The sequence below is a fragment of the Artibeus jamaicensis genome, unplaced genomic scaffold (assembly GCF_021234435.1).
Source record: "Artibeus jamaicensis isolate MK-2021 breed Jamaican fruit bat unplaced genomic scaffold, CSHL_Jam_final contig_240, whole genome shotgun sequence".
Lineage (NCBI taxonomy): Eukaryota > Metazoa > Chordata > Mammalia > Chiroptera > Phyllostomidae > Artibeus > Artibeus jamaicensis.
Genome location: NW_026521506.1, coordinates 4,571,140 through 4,586,675, shown reverse-complemented (window position 1 = coordinate 4,586,675; position 15,536 = coordinate 4,571,140). Strand labels below are relative to the sequence as shown.

Sequence of the window (15,536 nt, the reverse complement as noted above, 5' to 3'; positions counted from 1 at the left end):
CACAATTCTGGAGGCTAGAAGTTCAAAACCAAGGTGTCAACAGGTTTAGTTTCTTTGAGGCTTCTGTTGTTGGCTTGCAGAAGGACACCCTCTTACTGTGTCCTCACATGGAATTTTTCTCAGTGCATCCACACTCCTGGTGTCTCTTCCTCTTCTAATAAGGACACCAGTCCTGTTGAATTAGAGCCCCACCCTTAAGACTTTGTTTCACTTTTATTACCTCTTTAAAGGCGTTATTGCCAAATACAGTCACATTTGGGGTTAGGACTTCAACATACAAATTTAGGGGTGGGGCACAATTTAGTCCATAATACTGAGTCACTATTTGCCTCCTGATTCCTTTGTTTACCCCTCCCATACATTCAGCCTTTATTATCACCCTTACTGATTGGGCTATACTATCTCTAACCTCTGGGCCTTTACTCATGCTGTTCCCTCTGCCTGGACTGCCCTCCACTCTGCTTCCCCTCCCCCTACTTGCACCCCTTTCCTCTCCTGATCATTTCAGATCCTGCTTATGTAGCACCTTTTGTGGTAATACCTTGCCTCCTGACTCCTAGTCTGGGTGAACTGCTCTCATACTCTCTCTGCTGCCTGTTTCTTCACAACATGGAGAGTCATGTCATAGTGGTCTTTTGAATCTCCAAAGCCTAGCACGAAGCTTAACACAGAGAAAGCACTCAGCAAACATTCAGTGAAAGAACAAATCAACCCATTTCTTGGCTGAGGAAAGAGAGATGTGTAGCGAATCAGGTCAAGCTAGGTAACAGTACATTACAGCTTAAGATTCCAAATCACCAGCTGATGTATCGTACCTGAATATTCCACAAGATGGAAGCTGGGTCTATACTAATGGAAAGTCCTGTCCCAAGAGGTTACTGTTAGCTTTGTACTTGCACGCATCTACAGGACAGTGAGAGAGAGTTGCATATCATAGTCACACAGAAACCCTGGAGCAGTGCTCCTCAAGCTTTAGTTTGCATTAGCATCACTCGGAAGGCTTGTTAAAACAGCTGGCTAGGAGAAAAACAAAACAAAAGCACAACTGGCTGGATTTTCACCCCCAGAGTTTCTGAAACCAGAAGAAGTCTAATAGGTCTAAATTGGGGCCTGAGAATTTGCATTTCTAACATGTTCCCAAGTGATGCTATTGCTGCTGGTCCAGAGACCACTCTCTGAAAAACACTGAGCAGCGATTTTCAACTGGTGTGCCACAAGAATGTTTAAAACATGCACTTCCTGACTGTTTAATCAGGGGCACTGATCTCTTTTCCCTCACATTGTCAAGTAAAGAAAATGACAACAGCCAACACAACAATAGCCATCTGGTATGAATGCCCTGTCTTGAACTATAAATATATAGGTCATACAATACGGTTGCATCCTATTGGTCACATTATGTAATAAAGTTGTGTCTGATGGGTTAATTCTTCATATCAGAAATCCTTATACACAACTACAGGTACCTGATTTTTTAAAAAGTCACTTTGGAGCAAAAAGGGTAGGTAACCTCTATTATTATTAAAGATTTTATTTATTTATTTTTTTAGAGAGACTGGAAGGGAAGGAGAAAGAGAGGAAGAGAAACATCAATGTGTGGTTGCCCCTCACATGCCCCCCATTGGGGACCTGGCCCGCAACCCAGGCATGTGCCCTGACTGGGAATCGAACCAGGTGAACTTTTGGTTCATACGCTGGCACTCAATCCACTGAGTCACACCAGCCAGAGTGTCTATTATTATTTTTTAATAAATCAATCAAAAGTACACCTATTTTATCAGATTGGCCAATATATAATAGATTTTTTTATGTGCTGCACATTTTTACTAATTAGTTTATGTGTACCATGAGATGAAAAGGGTTGAAAATCACAAAATTGCTACTCTAGAGGATTCTTCTGGAATTATTGCAAAAAAATTTACATTATACTGCAAATGGTATAAATGATAAATATGTTTCCCAGAACACTGGATCAACCATCCTCCCGCAACTTTGCAGACAACACCAACACTACTAAAATTCTTGAGAGGAGGGCAGCCAATAAGCCAGTTTTTCTTTCAAGGTAAAACTGCCCCTAGAAAGATATTGTAACCTAATGGTGTGTGTTCTGTTCTTTTTGCAGGTGCGATTAGAGTGGCCAACAGACCTTGCAGTCAATCCCATGGACAATTCATTGTATGTGTTGGATAACAACATTGTGCTGCAAATTTCTGAGAACAGGCGTGTGCGGATCATTGCAGGGCGTCCCATTCACTGCCAGGTCCCGGGTATCGATCATTTCTTGGTCAGCAAGGTGGCAATTCACTCCACTCTGGAGTCAGCTAGGGCCATCAGCGTCTCCCACAGCGGACTGCTCTTCATAGCTGAAACAGATGAGAGGAAAGTAAACCGCATTCAGCAAGTTACCACCAATGGGGAGATCTCCATCATGGCTGGTGCCCCCACTGACTGTGATTGCAAAATTGATCCCAACTGTGACTGTTTTTCAGGTATGACTTTAGCAATTCACCAGCTCCCCCTTTCTGTTGTCAAAGGAAAAGCATGCATCAAAAAAGTCAAAAGGAAAACAAATTGTTGACTGTGAACATTAATATGAGCTAGTGGAGAAAGCAATGTATTGGGAGTTAGATAGTCTAGTATCTGGTGATTGTTCTGCCACTGACTCACTAAGTGGCTCCAGGAAAGTCGCAAAATCTCTTCATGACTCGCTTACTTCATCTGTTAACGAGAGATATCATTGACCTTAATTACATCATCTTGCTAGTTTGCGGATAAACTAGTATACAAATTTTGATAACTCTAAGACGTTAAGACCACTGTACAAATGTGGGATCATAATAGTATTTGTACTTTTGAGAAAGAGAAACTAGGTAAAAGCAACATTTACTAATTTAGCTCAGGAAAAAAATTACTTCTCCTAATGTCTGGTTTCCCTATTAATAGAATGTGGTATTTGAAACCCAAAGGAGCTAGAAACAGACTGCTCTGGGGACACGTGGGCATAATTAAATCCCACAATGCTGTGTCCTCAGGACATTAGTCTGCTACATACATCATTTTTTTTAAATGCAAAACTTTCTCCATAATCAGCCCTGACTGTTGTAGCTCAGCCCATTGGGCAGTTCGACTCCAAGTCAAGATACATGCTGGGATGCAGGTTCGATCCCTAGTCAGGGCACATGTGACAGGCAACCAATTGATGGTTCTCTCTCACATCAATTTGTCTCTGCCTCTTTTTCTCCCTTCCTGTCTCTAAAGATAAATAAAATCTTTAAAAAACACTGTCTCTATAACCATTAATGTCCTTTATTTTTAGTTGAAATAGAGAAAAAAAAAATGAAGAAAGAAAAGAGCCTTTTCCCCAAAACATGGAGTGGATATTCCAGATAGCAAACAGTCCTTGAAATGTCAATACATACATTTGTTGCTGGGACATGAAAATCCCTCCACACTGCCTACAGCCCTATTAACCTCCTCATCCAGGCCCAAATGGTTCTCTCAATGTTTGCTTTTGCTTCAGCGACAGGAATCTAGAGTGAGCAACTTGGTCGATATGAGTTTTGATCAATATTTCTGATGTTTTTGTGGACAATTAGTTTTATAGTTATTTTTCTAATTAATATCTTTCATTCAAGACAAATCTAATATTTATTCCAGTTATTAAATTTGATGTTCTGAATCATTGTTGCATTTACATGCCAAGTGTACTTTGATAAGGTGACAATGGAAATTAACCAAAGAAAGCTCCTCCAGGCACAGTAGGATTGGAAAATTCTGAGATAGATCCTACAAGCATTGATAGCCATAAGTCTCATGGATTTCCAGGCAGATTTTTATGGCTGTTACTATTTGCTGTTTTTTATCTTGCAATATCTTGCAATACAATAGATACATAACAGCAGAACTGAAAAGTTCTCAAAATTGGTGTTACTGAGATAATTGCATTTACTGTTTATCTTCAGTGGTCCTGACTCAAGAATTTTGAATGATGGGTTTCAGATCTGTCCAGGAGGACATGTGGGAAATGTTGGCTCACTGCTTATTCCCTTTCATATGATTCTTGATGCGCAGTGATCTCTGTATACTGTTTATTTATATAAATTATCATGATGACAATTACTAAAATCAGGGTCTTCCTCCCACAGGTGATGGTGGCTATGCCAAAGATGCAAAAATGAAAGCCCCTTCCTCCTTAGCAGTGTCGCCCGATGGTACCCTCTATGTGGCTGATCTTGGGAACGTTCGCATTCGAACCATTAGCAGGAACCAAGCCCACCTGAATGACATGAACCTTTATGAGATTGCTTCACCTGCTGATCAGGAACTCTATCAGTTCACTGTCAATGGAACCCACCTGCATACCTTGAACTTGATAACAAGGGACTATGTGTATAATTTCACCTACAATGCTGAAGGAGACTTGGGTGCCATTACCAGTAGCAATGGCAACTCAGTGCATATTCGTCGGGATGCAGGCGGGATGCCCCTTTGGCTTGTAGTGCCTGGTGGACAAGTATATTGGCTGACTATAAGCAGCAATGGAGTCCTGAAAAGAGTGTCAGCCCAGGGTTATAATCTAGCCTTGATGACCTACCCAGGAAACACAGGGCTTCTGGCCACGAAAAGTAATGAAAATGGATGGACAACCGTTTATGAGTAAGTTTCTAATTCTTAACATAGGCTTTGTCAGGTATTTATTTGAAATTGTATTACAGTAGGAAAGTGGCTTAGTAATTGCTGGATGTTATATGCTATTTTCTCCTAACAACCACAATAAAAAATGAAGTCAAGGAGAAAATGTCACCCAATTCCTAGGGTTTGGGACCCATTTCTCCAGGGCAGTTTTGCAGAGCATAATAGCAAAAACACAGACTGAATGAAGAACCAAATGTGGCACTGCAGGAGACAGGAATGATATAAAAGTTCATATACTCAAGAAATTTACAACATACCCTGGACAACAAGATAAATTATATTTAAATAACAAAACTAGAAAATTGTTCCAAAGCAGCAAAGAAGCAAGTGTGGTTTAAGTAGTATTTCTTGATTGCTATGGGGTTTAATGAATGAATAAGTACATGTGTGCCAGCACAGGCCAGCCCAGCCCAGGCCAGCTCAGCTCAGTATAAGTTGCTGTGGGAGATAAGTGAGAGGTTAGAATATAAGAAGTGGGCCCTGAAAAGCAAGTGTGAAGTGATATGGGTCAAGTGCTGATGGGAAAGCCAGCACTTTGTTGGCTGTTTCTGTGAAACATGGAGCCAGAGTGCTCCTGGACAGGGTTGAGCTTGCACCTTCCCCTGCACAAGTCAGAGAATCCAGCACATGTTGGCATTCACAGACTGGATCTGTGATAACTTTGTTTAACAAGGCATTAACACAAGATGTGTCTGACAGCAAGCTACAAGGAGGTGTCATGACACGGAAATAGAGACCATTGTCCTTGCCTTTTAAAGCATGGACAACCTTGTTTGCAACTCAACACATTTAGAAAGCTAGTCCGCTCGCACTCAGCAAGTGTCTTTGCCACTAAGGGAACTGCTGAATTTTTAATCAATTTCCTGACTGAAGATCACCCATGGAATCTGAACCTTTGGGTTTGAAATGGCATTAAAATGAAGAATGTGAGAAGGGAGGATATTAAGTATGAGGGGTTCCAAGTGTGACTATTCTGTGAGGATATAGGGAATATGTCCAGTCCCAGGAAAGCCTCCTAAGGAAAGCGACAAAAAAATTGGCCTTCAAGTTTTGGCTCATTTCCCAAAGAAATGCCACTTATACAAAAAGCTAGACAGCTATTTTAGTTTCACTTAGAAAAATGTATTCAGTTGTTTCTGTTGCAAGTCTTCCTGTATTTTTTGAAAATTTTCTCTTACATCTTAATAACAGTAATAGAAGCCACTACTCACGGAAGCTTTACTATGTGCCAGGTACTGGGTGAGGTGATTTACATAGACTATTATTTTGTGATCCCCAAGTAACATCATGGGGTAGATGCTGCCAGTACACCTGTTTTACAGATGACAAAATGGAGGTACAGAATGGTTAACTTGTCCTGATTCACACAGGTAGATGCCCAGCACTCAAAGCCCAATGGTCTGAATCAAGAGCCCACATTTTTAAATAGCTTAAGAAAGATAAAGATTCTAGTGAGAATATCTCTTTAAAAATGTATGTGAGATCACACTACAGCTGAAATTAGACAAACTATTTTGAAAGCTAATGTTTGAATTCAGTCAACCAATGAGAAATGGCTTAAGTCTCAACTAGTTTTCAAAATAACCAGTACAGTCGTTTGTTTATTTATCAGATTATCACATTGTACACTTTAAGCGTTTTATTTATTTGTTTTTAGAGAGAGGGGAAGGAGGGAGAAAGAGAGGGCTAGAAACATTGAAATGAAAGAGAAACATCGATCAACTGCCTCTGGTATGTACCCCATGGACTGAACCTGCAATCCAGGCATGTGTCCTGACCAGGAATTGAACTGGTGACCTTTCACTTTGCAGGAGGATGCCCAACCAATTGAGCCACACCGGTCAGGACACATTATACACTTTAAATACATACAATTTTATTTGTCAATTTTACCCCAATAGAGCTAGAGAAAAAGAAAACACAAAGCAATCCATGTCACCGTTCATTTATTTAGTCAAAGAATATTTCCGAGCTTACCTTGTATTGGAGGGAGACAAGTACAATGTGCAGAACTTCAGATGGGGAGGAAATCAGGCAGGATAAGGGAGATCAAGAAGATGGAGCAGAAGGGTTTGATTTCAGGTTGGGTGGTTGGGAAAGACCTCATTAAGGAGATGATATCTGAATTCAGTAGGCTCCTTCATCTGCGGTTTTGCTTTCCATGCTTTTTGTTACCTGTGGTGAACCACAGTCTGAAAATATTAAATGGAAAATTCGATAAATATGTTATAAATTTTAAATTGTGCACTGTTTTTGAGTAGTGTGATGAAATCTTGTGCCCTCCCACTCCTTCCCAACATAAATCATCCTTTTGTCCAGCAGATCTGTGCTATAGACATTTCTCACCACTGGTCAATTAATAACCTTTATCAGATGACCTGTGAAGATATTGGTATCACAGTGCTTGTGTTTAAGTCACCCTTATTTTACTTTATAATGGCCCCCAAGGACAATAGGAGTGATGCGGCAACTCACACATGCCAAAAAGAAGCTGTAGAGTGCTTACTTCCTTTAGGTGAAAAGGCAAAAGTTCTCGAGTTAATAAGGAAAGGGCAGGGAACATGCTATGGTAGGAACAATCTTGTAGCCATTAAATTGTGAAGACGGAGAAAGAAATTTGTGATTGTTTTTCATTCACACCCCAAACTGCAAAAGTTACAGCCACAGTGCATGCGTGGTAGGTGCTTACTTAAGATGAAAAGGGCATTCAATTTGTGTGTGGGAAACATGAACAGAGAGAGACCACAATCACAGAACTTCTATTACAGTACATAGTTATGTGTTCTATTTATTATTAGTTATTGTTACTCTCATACTGTGCCCAAACTATAAATTAAACTTTATCATAAATGTGTACAATGTACACAAGAAACATAGTCTATATAAGGTTCGGCGCTTTCTAAGGTTTCAGGCATCCACTGGAATTCTTGGAATGTATCTCTTGTGGGTAAGCAGGGACTACTATACAGGGTGGGGCAAAAGTAAGTTTACAGTTGTTTGTATGGAAAATAATACAATAATTCATAAATAGTAATACAAAAATAAACTGTGTGTTTTACATGCTCACAACTGTAAACCTACTTTTGCCCCAGCCTGTGGGGGGTGAGGGAGTGAGCCATATGGCTATCTGGGGTGGGGGGAGGAAGAGAGAGAACATTGCAGGCAGAACAAACAGCAAGTGCAAAGGCCCTGCAGCAGGAACAAATCTGATGTGTGCAAGGAAAAGTAAGGCATCCACTGTGACTGGAGTGGAGTAGGAGTAATGGGGAGATGAAATCCATGAAGTAACAGGGATTACTTCATGTGGAGCTTTGAGTAAGAGGTGGAACCACTGGAGAGTTTTGACTAAAGGACTGACATAATTTGACTTACATTTTCCAAGCATCACTCTGTGCTGAAAACAGATTTTATGCTGGAAACAGAATACCTAATGTAGAGAGGGTTTGCAATAATCCAGGCAAAAGATGGTGACTTAGATCAGGGAGTGCAGACAGTCAAAGTTGTAAAATCCTAAATATATTTTGACAGTAGATCTGTCAGGACTTGATGACAGATTGGATGTGAGGTGTGGGCAAAAGAAGGGTCAGCAACTTCAAAGATTTTTTTTTGCCCTGAGCATCTCGGTGTTGGACTTTCCATTTACTATGCAAGGAGTACATTATACCAGGTGAGAGATCGGGAGTTCCATTTTGGATATGATTAGTTTGGTTAAACAGCCAAGTGAAAATATCAAGTAAGCAATTGGATATATGAGTCTGGAATTGAGGAGAGAGGCTGGAGATTTGAAATTTGGAGATCCAAATTTGGCATCCACCAGCATTTAGATTGCATTAAAAGTCCCCAGATGTGATGAGATCTCCACAGAAATGACTGTAGACAAGGAGGAAAAGAGACCTATAACTGAACCTGGAGCACTCCCATGTTTAGGGTTGAGGATATGAAGAGGAACAGCAAAAGGATTCAGAAGGAAAATCCAATGAGGTAGGAGGAAAACCAGGAGAGTGGGATGTCCCAGAAGCAAAGTCAAACAGGAAAGAGTGATCCGCTATGTCGAATACTCCCTGCCAAGTAAAGGAAGATGAGGACTGAGAATTGACCCATCTAGCACTGTGGAAATTGTTGAACTTGAGAAGAGCAGGTGCTGTGGTACACTGAGGGACCAAAATGTGAATGGAACAGTGAAGAGAGTAATGGATACACAAATGTGTGTATTAGTGTTATTCATAACAGCAAAAAAGAACCCATTTGAATCCCATTGTGACTAGCCTAACAAAATGAGGGTATGTCCATGCTGTGGAATATTCATTTGTAAGAAGGAATGAAGTCCTGACACATGTTACAACATAGGTGAACCCTAAAAACAGTACACTACATGAAAGAAGGCAGTCACCAAAGGATAAATATTGTATAGTCCCATTTGTATAAAATGATCAGAAAAGGCAAATTCACAGATGTGAGGAAAGGAGTGAATGGAGAATGAGTGGTAATGAGTATGGGGTTTATTGGGGGGTGATGGAAGTGTTCTAGAAGTGGTAGCAATGGTTGCACATATTGTGAATGTATTCAAAGCCACTAAATTGTATACTTTCAAAGAGTGACTGTTATGATATATGAATTGTATCTCAATAATAATTTTAGAAAGAGTGACTGGAAGGAGAGAGATTAGACAGTGAGTGAAGAACTGTTCTGAGGAGATTGGCTATAAACAGGATCATGGAAATTGGAGTTGGAGAAATGGAGTAAACAGAAAGAGGGGTTTTTTGGTTTTGTTTTTTGTTTCTGTTTTTTAATGAGAGAAATGCACCCTGGCTGGTGTGGCTCGGTGGATTGAGCACCAGCCTTTCAACCGGAAGGTCACTGGTTCAATTCCCAGTCAGGGCACATGTCTGTGTTGCAAGCAGTTGGGGGCATGCGAGAGGCAATTGATTGATGTTTCTCTCACATTGATATTTCTCTCCCTCTCTTTACCTATCTGTAAAAAACTAAAATGATTTTTTAGAAATGAGAAAAACTATAGCCTATTTGTATGCTGATGGAAATGATGCCAGAAAGAGAAGAGAATATAGTGACATCAGCTTGTGTGCCTGGTTGCCACTGCTGGTACGTTGATGCATTGTGTGGCAAGCAAGACACTTAATGCTGAGTGCAGCTCAGGCCTGTTACCAGGACTTGGCTAGCAGTGAGTAAAAAAGAACCAACTAACTTCATTGCTGTTGAATAATCAATCTGGAGCCACTAACCGATGAGCAACAGAAGCATTCACATGGGGTAATCATGGCATTTTACTACCACAAAGAGACAGTAGAGGTCATTTTACACATCAGGAAACTGAGTGCCAGATGAGGGAAATTACTTGCCCATTCTCATCACTAGTTGGCTGAGTCTTGAGTCGGGTCTTTGAACTTCTAGTCCAGTTCTCTTCCCACGGCACTACACTGCCTTGTAGAAAAAAGGAGGGGGGGTTGGGATTACAACAGTGGCCATGGAAAGGCTGCAGGGCTACAAAATTCCCCTTCTAGTAGCAGGAAAAGAGGAATGTGATACCACCATGAGACAGAAAGGAAGGTTGAGGATCCATTTCTTCCTTCTCCTACCTTCTTAACTCCAACCAGCAGGACGCTAGAAATCCTCTTGACTAAATAGAACCTGTGCAGAGCAGAACATCTCTTCCTCCCAAAGCAATCCATTCTTGTGCCGAACAAGTCCTCCACAGAACACTGTCCCATCCCTTCTTACCTGCATATAGAGAAACAAGCAATTGCCAACCTACATAATGTAGCAAATTCTTCCTTTGGTCTGCTCTGCACGAAATCTGATTTTCACTTTTATCGTCAATGCCTCAGCCAGTGGTGAACAATCCTACAAGTTTTTCGTTGTCCTTCTGAAGTTAGAGGACACAAAATGGGACCTTCTATTCCAGTCAAGGTCACAGCTATGCTGACACAGTGGAAGGTAGCCTTGCCCACTGCCACCATGCCCTCCTTAAAAGACTGGAGCATTTCTCTGTGGTGACAGGGAGGCTGCCTTCTGTGGTTGAACAGGATGAATGGATTGCTAAGGTGGAAATAGAATGTCTGTTCTGAGATGAGACATGCAAAAAGAGAAACAGAAACGGAAGCAAAATTTGGCAGGATGGAGGGCTACTGTGGAGAGAGGTAGCTAAGTCAGTAACGTATTCAGCTTTCAATGATCTGCAGCGATGGGGAGGAGAAATGACACAGGTGACCCTGAGCACTGGCTAATCCACATGGGATTTGAAAATGCATCTTGTGCAGTGGCAGAATGTGGGCTTGTATTGTATAGTGTGATATTGTTTAAATAGTCCATTGATTTTCATAATTCCATTTGACTTGAACCAGGATCAAAATTACACACTCCAAGTGTTAGTGCTTGATGCTCGACTACCCCTAAATGTCCTGAGTATCAGGGGAAAAGCTGACCACAAAGAAATGGCTAACAGGGAGGTGACTGTCAAGGCAGGGATCCTGACCGAATGAAGCAGGGGTTCTGCCCTAAGGGGCTGGCAGGCTTCTAATTGCAGTGACCCTGCCACAGTTGAGGTCTGAGGGAAGGGCCCAGACACTCACATGGCAGGCAAGCCTTCTTTGCCCACGAAGCTGCAGGAGTAGCCATGATGCCCTTGCTTGTTTCCCTAGAAGTTCTCTGGCAAGGGCTTCTGCCCTAGTAAACTGAAAAGGTCCCAGACTGAGGCCAACAGTGTTACTTGTGGGTCCACGCTGAGCTGACAGTTCCTTAGGCCTTTGCCCTTTGTGGGAGCCCTCCACTCAAAGGAGGAGATGGTGCATATAGATTATCTCTTGATCTGTGATCTTCTGTTTCTGAAGTTTGTTAGCATATCCCCGACCTCCATTTCACCTCCCCACTCCCCCCACAAAAAAAGAACACTGTTCACTGACAACTTGGAAAACCCCTCAAAGTAGCTCTTGGTGTGTTCTAGACTGTTTTACAAATGCTCAGTTTTATGGAAGATGGCTAATGAGAGACTCTTCATCCTCCCTGATAAGATTTAAAAGGGATTGAGGGCCCTGATCCGGTACCTCAGTTGGTTAGAGTATTGTCCCAACATGCCAAAGTTGTGAGTTCAATTCCCAGTCAGGGCACACACAAGAAGCAAACAATGAATGCACAAATTAGTGGAACAACAAATAGATATCTCTCTGTCTCTCTGTCTCTTTCTCTTCCTTCTCTCTGTCTAAAATCAATCAATAAATAAACAAAAGGGAGGATTGGGGCAGGGAGCAAGGTAAATAAGCCTATGCAGAACTGGTTATGTAAATTACTAGTCAGTCCAAATACATCAAAATGCTTCCAGTGCTTTCTAGAATCTCAGACTAGAGAGGAAACTAAGGCACCATGTGGTCCAGCGCCTTGCCTCCTGGTTCAATTAAGGAGAACAAACATAGAATAGCCATTTGTTACTTATAAACTCTGTTCCAGAGACAGCCAACACCTTTGTGCAGTAACCTGTCTCTCTTTGTGCTTTATGCCCTTGGTAAAGGTCAAGAATGGATAGACAGGACTGTTGCAAGTAGTGCTGGGGAGAATTGCAACAGAGACACGGAATAAACAGCAGGAAGAGAGGTTGCTGGGAAGATTAGCTTCACAGCACAGGACATCTATGTAAGCTGAGCCTGGTCTTTCAACACCACCATAAACAGCCCTGTCTGTTCTCTAACTGCACTGACTCACTCATATCCACCCCGTCCTCTTCATTTCCACTAGCAGCCTCTTATTTCACTCATTGAACAAGGAAACATAGCATGAATCTTCTCTGTGCCAGCCACCGAGAATACAAAGATGAATGAGACAGTGTCCCTTTCCTCTAAAATTTGAGAGTTTACAGCCAAGTAAGGAAAACAAGCCCAAATGATGGACAATCACAATATATTTAATGAAGGCAAAAAGCTCACCATCTTCTCTTACACAGACTTGTTGAGGCTGCAGCCTCCCAATAGTCCTCCTGCTTTATATCTCCCCTTTCAAGATTCACTGCCACCAAAACACCACTTGAATTATACTGTTCTCCCCCTGAAAAGAATTTTAAGCCTCTCCATTATCTACTGACTACCTGCTTTCCTCCAGAGCCTGGTACTCTGATCTCAACATGCCTCTCTACCCTTATCTCCCACTTCCCTCCTGTAGCAACGCTGTGCTCCTGCAACCCCATCCCTTCAGTGCTCATCCAATCCACCTGTGTGCTGTTCTTCACACCTCTGGAATGCCTCCCTCCCTTCTCCAAACTCTACCTAGCAATGGCTTGATCTCTACTGCCCTTCCAGGATTCAGATACCACTTCCTTCTCTTCCTTCTCCTCTTCTGCTTAGCCCAGCTCCTTGTTTACAGAAGTACAGGGCAATGTTCTGGCATTACAGTGATTCATGTGTATATCTTATCTGCCCTACTATTTGAATTTCATTCAGCACTGCATCCCCAGTACTTAACATGAGACTGATATTTATTGAATGAAGGACAAGTGAGAATAGAAAGGGATTATGGACTTGGACCTGAATCTTAGGAATGCTTATTAGGTTGCTCGGGTTTCTGGCACAAGAGGGTAAAGAGGGTCTGTTTCCACTTTTTTAAATGAGTAATTAAGTTTTCTCCTATAATCTTCAATAGTTTCCTGAGAGCAAAAGTGGAAAAGCTCCTAGTTTTTACTCTGCATGCTTCAGCTGTGGCTTAAATTGTCCTCAAGGAAAAGGACAAGCTATCCCTTATGAGAAAATATCAGACCCAATGTACTTTTCAGAATGTATAAATATCATCTCCCTAAGTAAACTATATGCTCCTCAAGGATAAGAATGAGTTCTGAATTTCCTTTACAAATGTTTTTGCTCCACAGTGGTGTGTATGTGCACGCACACAGTGGACCTCTGTGAAATTAGGACAGGAAGTGGCAATTTGATGGCAAATCTCCTCTTATGAAACCCACTTCTGATACCTTTAAAGGCCACGGTCATTGCCTGATGGCACAATTGACCACCCAGACTTTCCATGCCTGGTTAAGCAAGCGCTACTCCCTGCCTGACGGGAGGAGGAGGTTGCTACCATGTTGTGACCTGAGGGGATCAGTTGCAGCATATTGGCTTGTACTCTCTGCACCAAAAGGTATAGGCACCAAAGGGAAACACACGGCATAAGAGATTTTGATTAAACTTGGTTCTTTGACATTCCATCTGGAAACACACAGTCCCCTGTGATGGAGGAAAAAAACACTCAAGCAAGCCATAGGAAATCAAAGGCTCCCTTTATTGCTTTGACTGTGACTAGCTGTATTGGGGTGTATGAGTGTGTTGAGGAATAGTAGTAGTGCTTTGGGGTTTTTGTTTGTTTCCTTCAGTTGTTTAGAAAAAAAATCCTCCTCTGAGGATCCGAAGATATGTTTATTGATTTTTAGAGAGAGGAATGTGGAGGGGGAGAGAGAGAGAGAGAAACATCAATGTGAGAGAGAAGCACTGATGTGAGAAACATTGATTCGTTGCCTCCTGTACGCACCCTGACTGGGCACTGAGTTGCAACCTAGGTATGTGCCCTGACTGGGAACTGAACCTGAAACCGGGTGTACAGGACAATGTTACAACCAACTGAGCTACCTGGCCAAGGTTTTCCTTCAGTTTTATTGTGATATAATTGACATACAATACTACATAATTTTCAGGGGTACAGCATTACTTGACTTATGTATGCTGCGAAATGATCATCACAAGTTTAGTTAACATTTGTCATGTCATATAGATACAAAAAACAAAAAGAAAAAATGGTTGTCTTTCTTATGATGAGAACTTTTAGGATCTGCTCTCTTAACAACTTCCATGTACATACCATACAGCAGTGTCATCATGTTGTTCATTACCTCTCGAGACTTATTTATCTTATAACTGTAACCTCATACCTTCCAACCACCTTCTTCCAATTCCCCCATGCCCAGACCCCACCCCTAGTAACCACAAATCTTATTTCCTTCTCTGAATTTGGCATGTGCAGGTTTTTCTGGTTTAGGTTTTGGGGTTTGTTTTTTTTTTCTCATATTCCACCTAGAAGTGAGATCATACAGTATTTGTCTTTTTCTGTCTGACTTACTTCAGTTGGCATAATACCCTCGAGGTAGAATGCTTTGTTTATGATAGAGTTAAAGTCAAATGTGCATTTTCAAATAAGGATGCCTGTTCAGCCACAAAAACGAAATCAGGCGATGTAAGTTCCTAGCTCCCCAGTGACTGGCAGGACTGTGGAAAATTCTACCTGATCCTCACACCATTGCCTCCCTTACCAGAAAAGGACCAGGCAGCAGCCTCAGAGCTAGATCTGTCCAGGTGATTACAGTCTTACCTGGAAGTATTTAGCTTTCCTTCCGAAATATACTCCTGTGAATTTGGGAAGTGGGAATGGGAACAGAATATATAGGAATGTGGTGGTGCTGCTGAGAATAAACTTTAAAGCATGGGCTGTATTTTGCTGTGTATACTGTACACTTTTTGCTCAAATTTTGGAGGGAAAATGCACATTATTCATGGGTATAATGATTATATACCATGGGTATAATAACGGTATAAGAATCCCGTGTATAACGCACACAAAAATGTGGATGCACATTATGCATGACAAAATATGGTACTCTCAACTGGACTGGTGTGACTTGGTTGGGTGGGTGTCTTCCTGCAAAGTGAAAGGTTTGATTTCCAGCCAGGACACAGGCCTGGGTTGAAGTCCCCTGGCTGGGGTGCATGGGAGAGGTAACCAATTCATGATTCTCTCTCACATCAATGTTTCTCTCCCTCTCTTTGTCCCTCCGTTCCCCTGTCTCTAAAAATAAGTAAAAT

At 41.6% G+C, this 15,536-nt stretch overlaps 1 protein-coding gene across 1 annotated transcript in view; it reads left to right on the top strand.

The window, feature by feature from the left end:
* Positions 1-15,536, top strand: part of TENM1 (teneurin transmembrane protein 1) — a 407,415-nt gene that overhangs the window by 365,576 nt on the left and 26,303 nt on the right. Inside the window, exons 19-20 of the mRNA XM_053662339.1 lie at positions 2,123-2,489; positions 4,146-4,656. Coding sequence (XP_053518314.1) covers positions 2,123-2,489; positions 4,146-4,656 — 878 coding nt within the window. The remainder of the gene's footprint in view (positions 1-2,122; positions 2,490-4,145; positions 4,657-15,536) is intronic.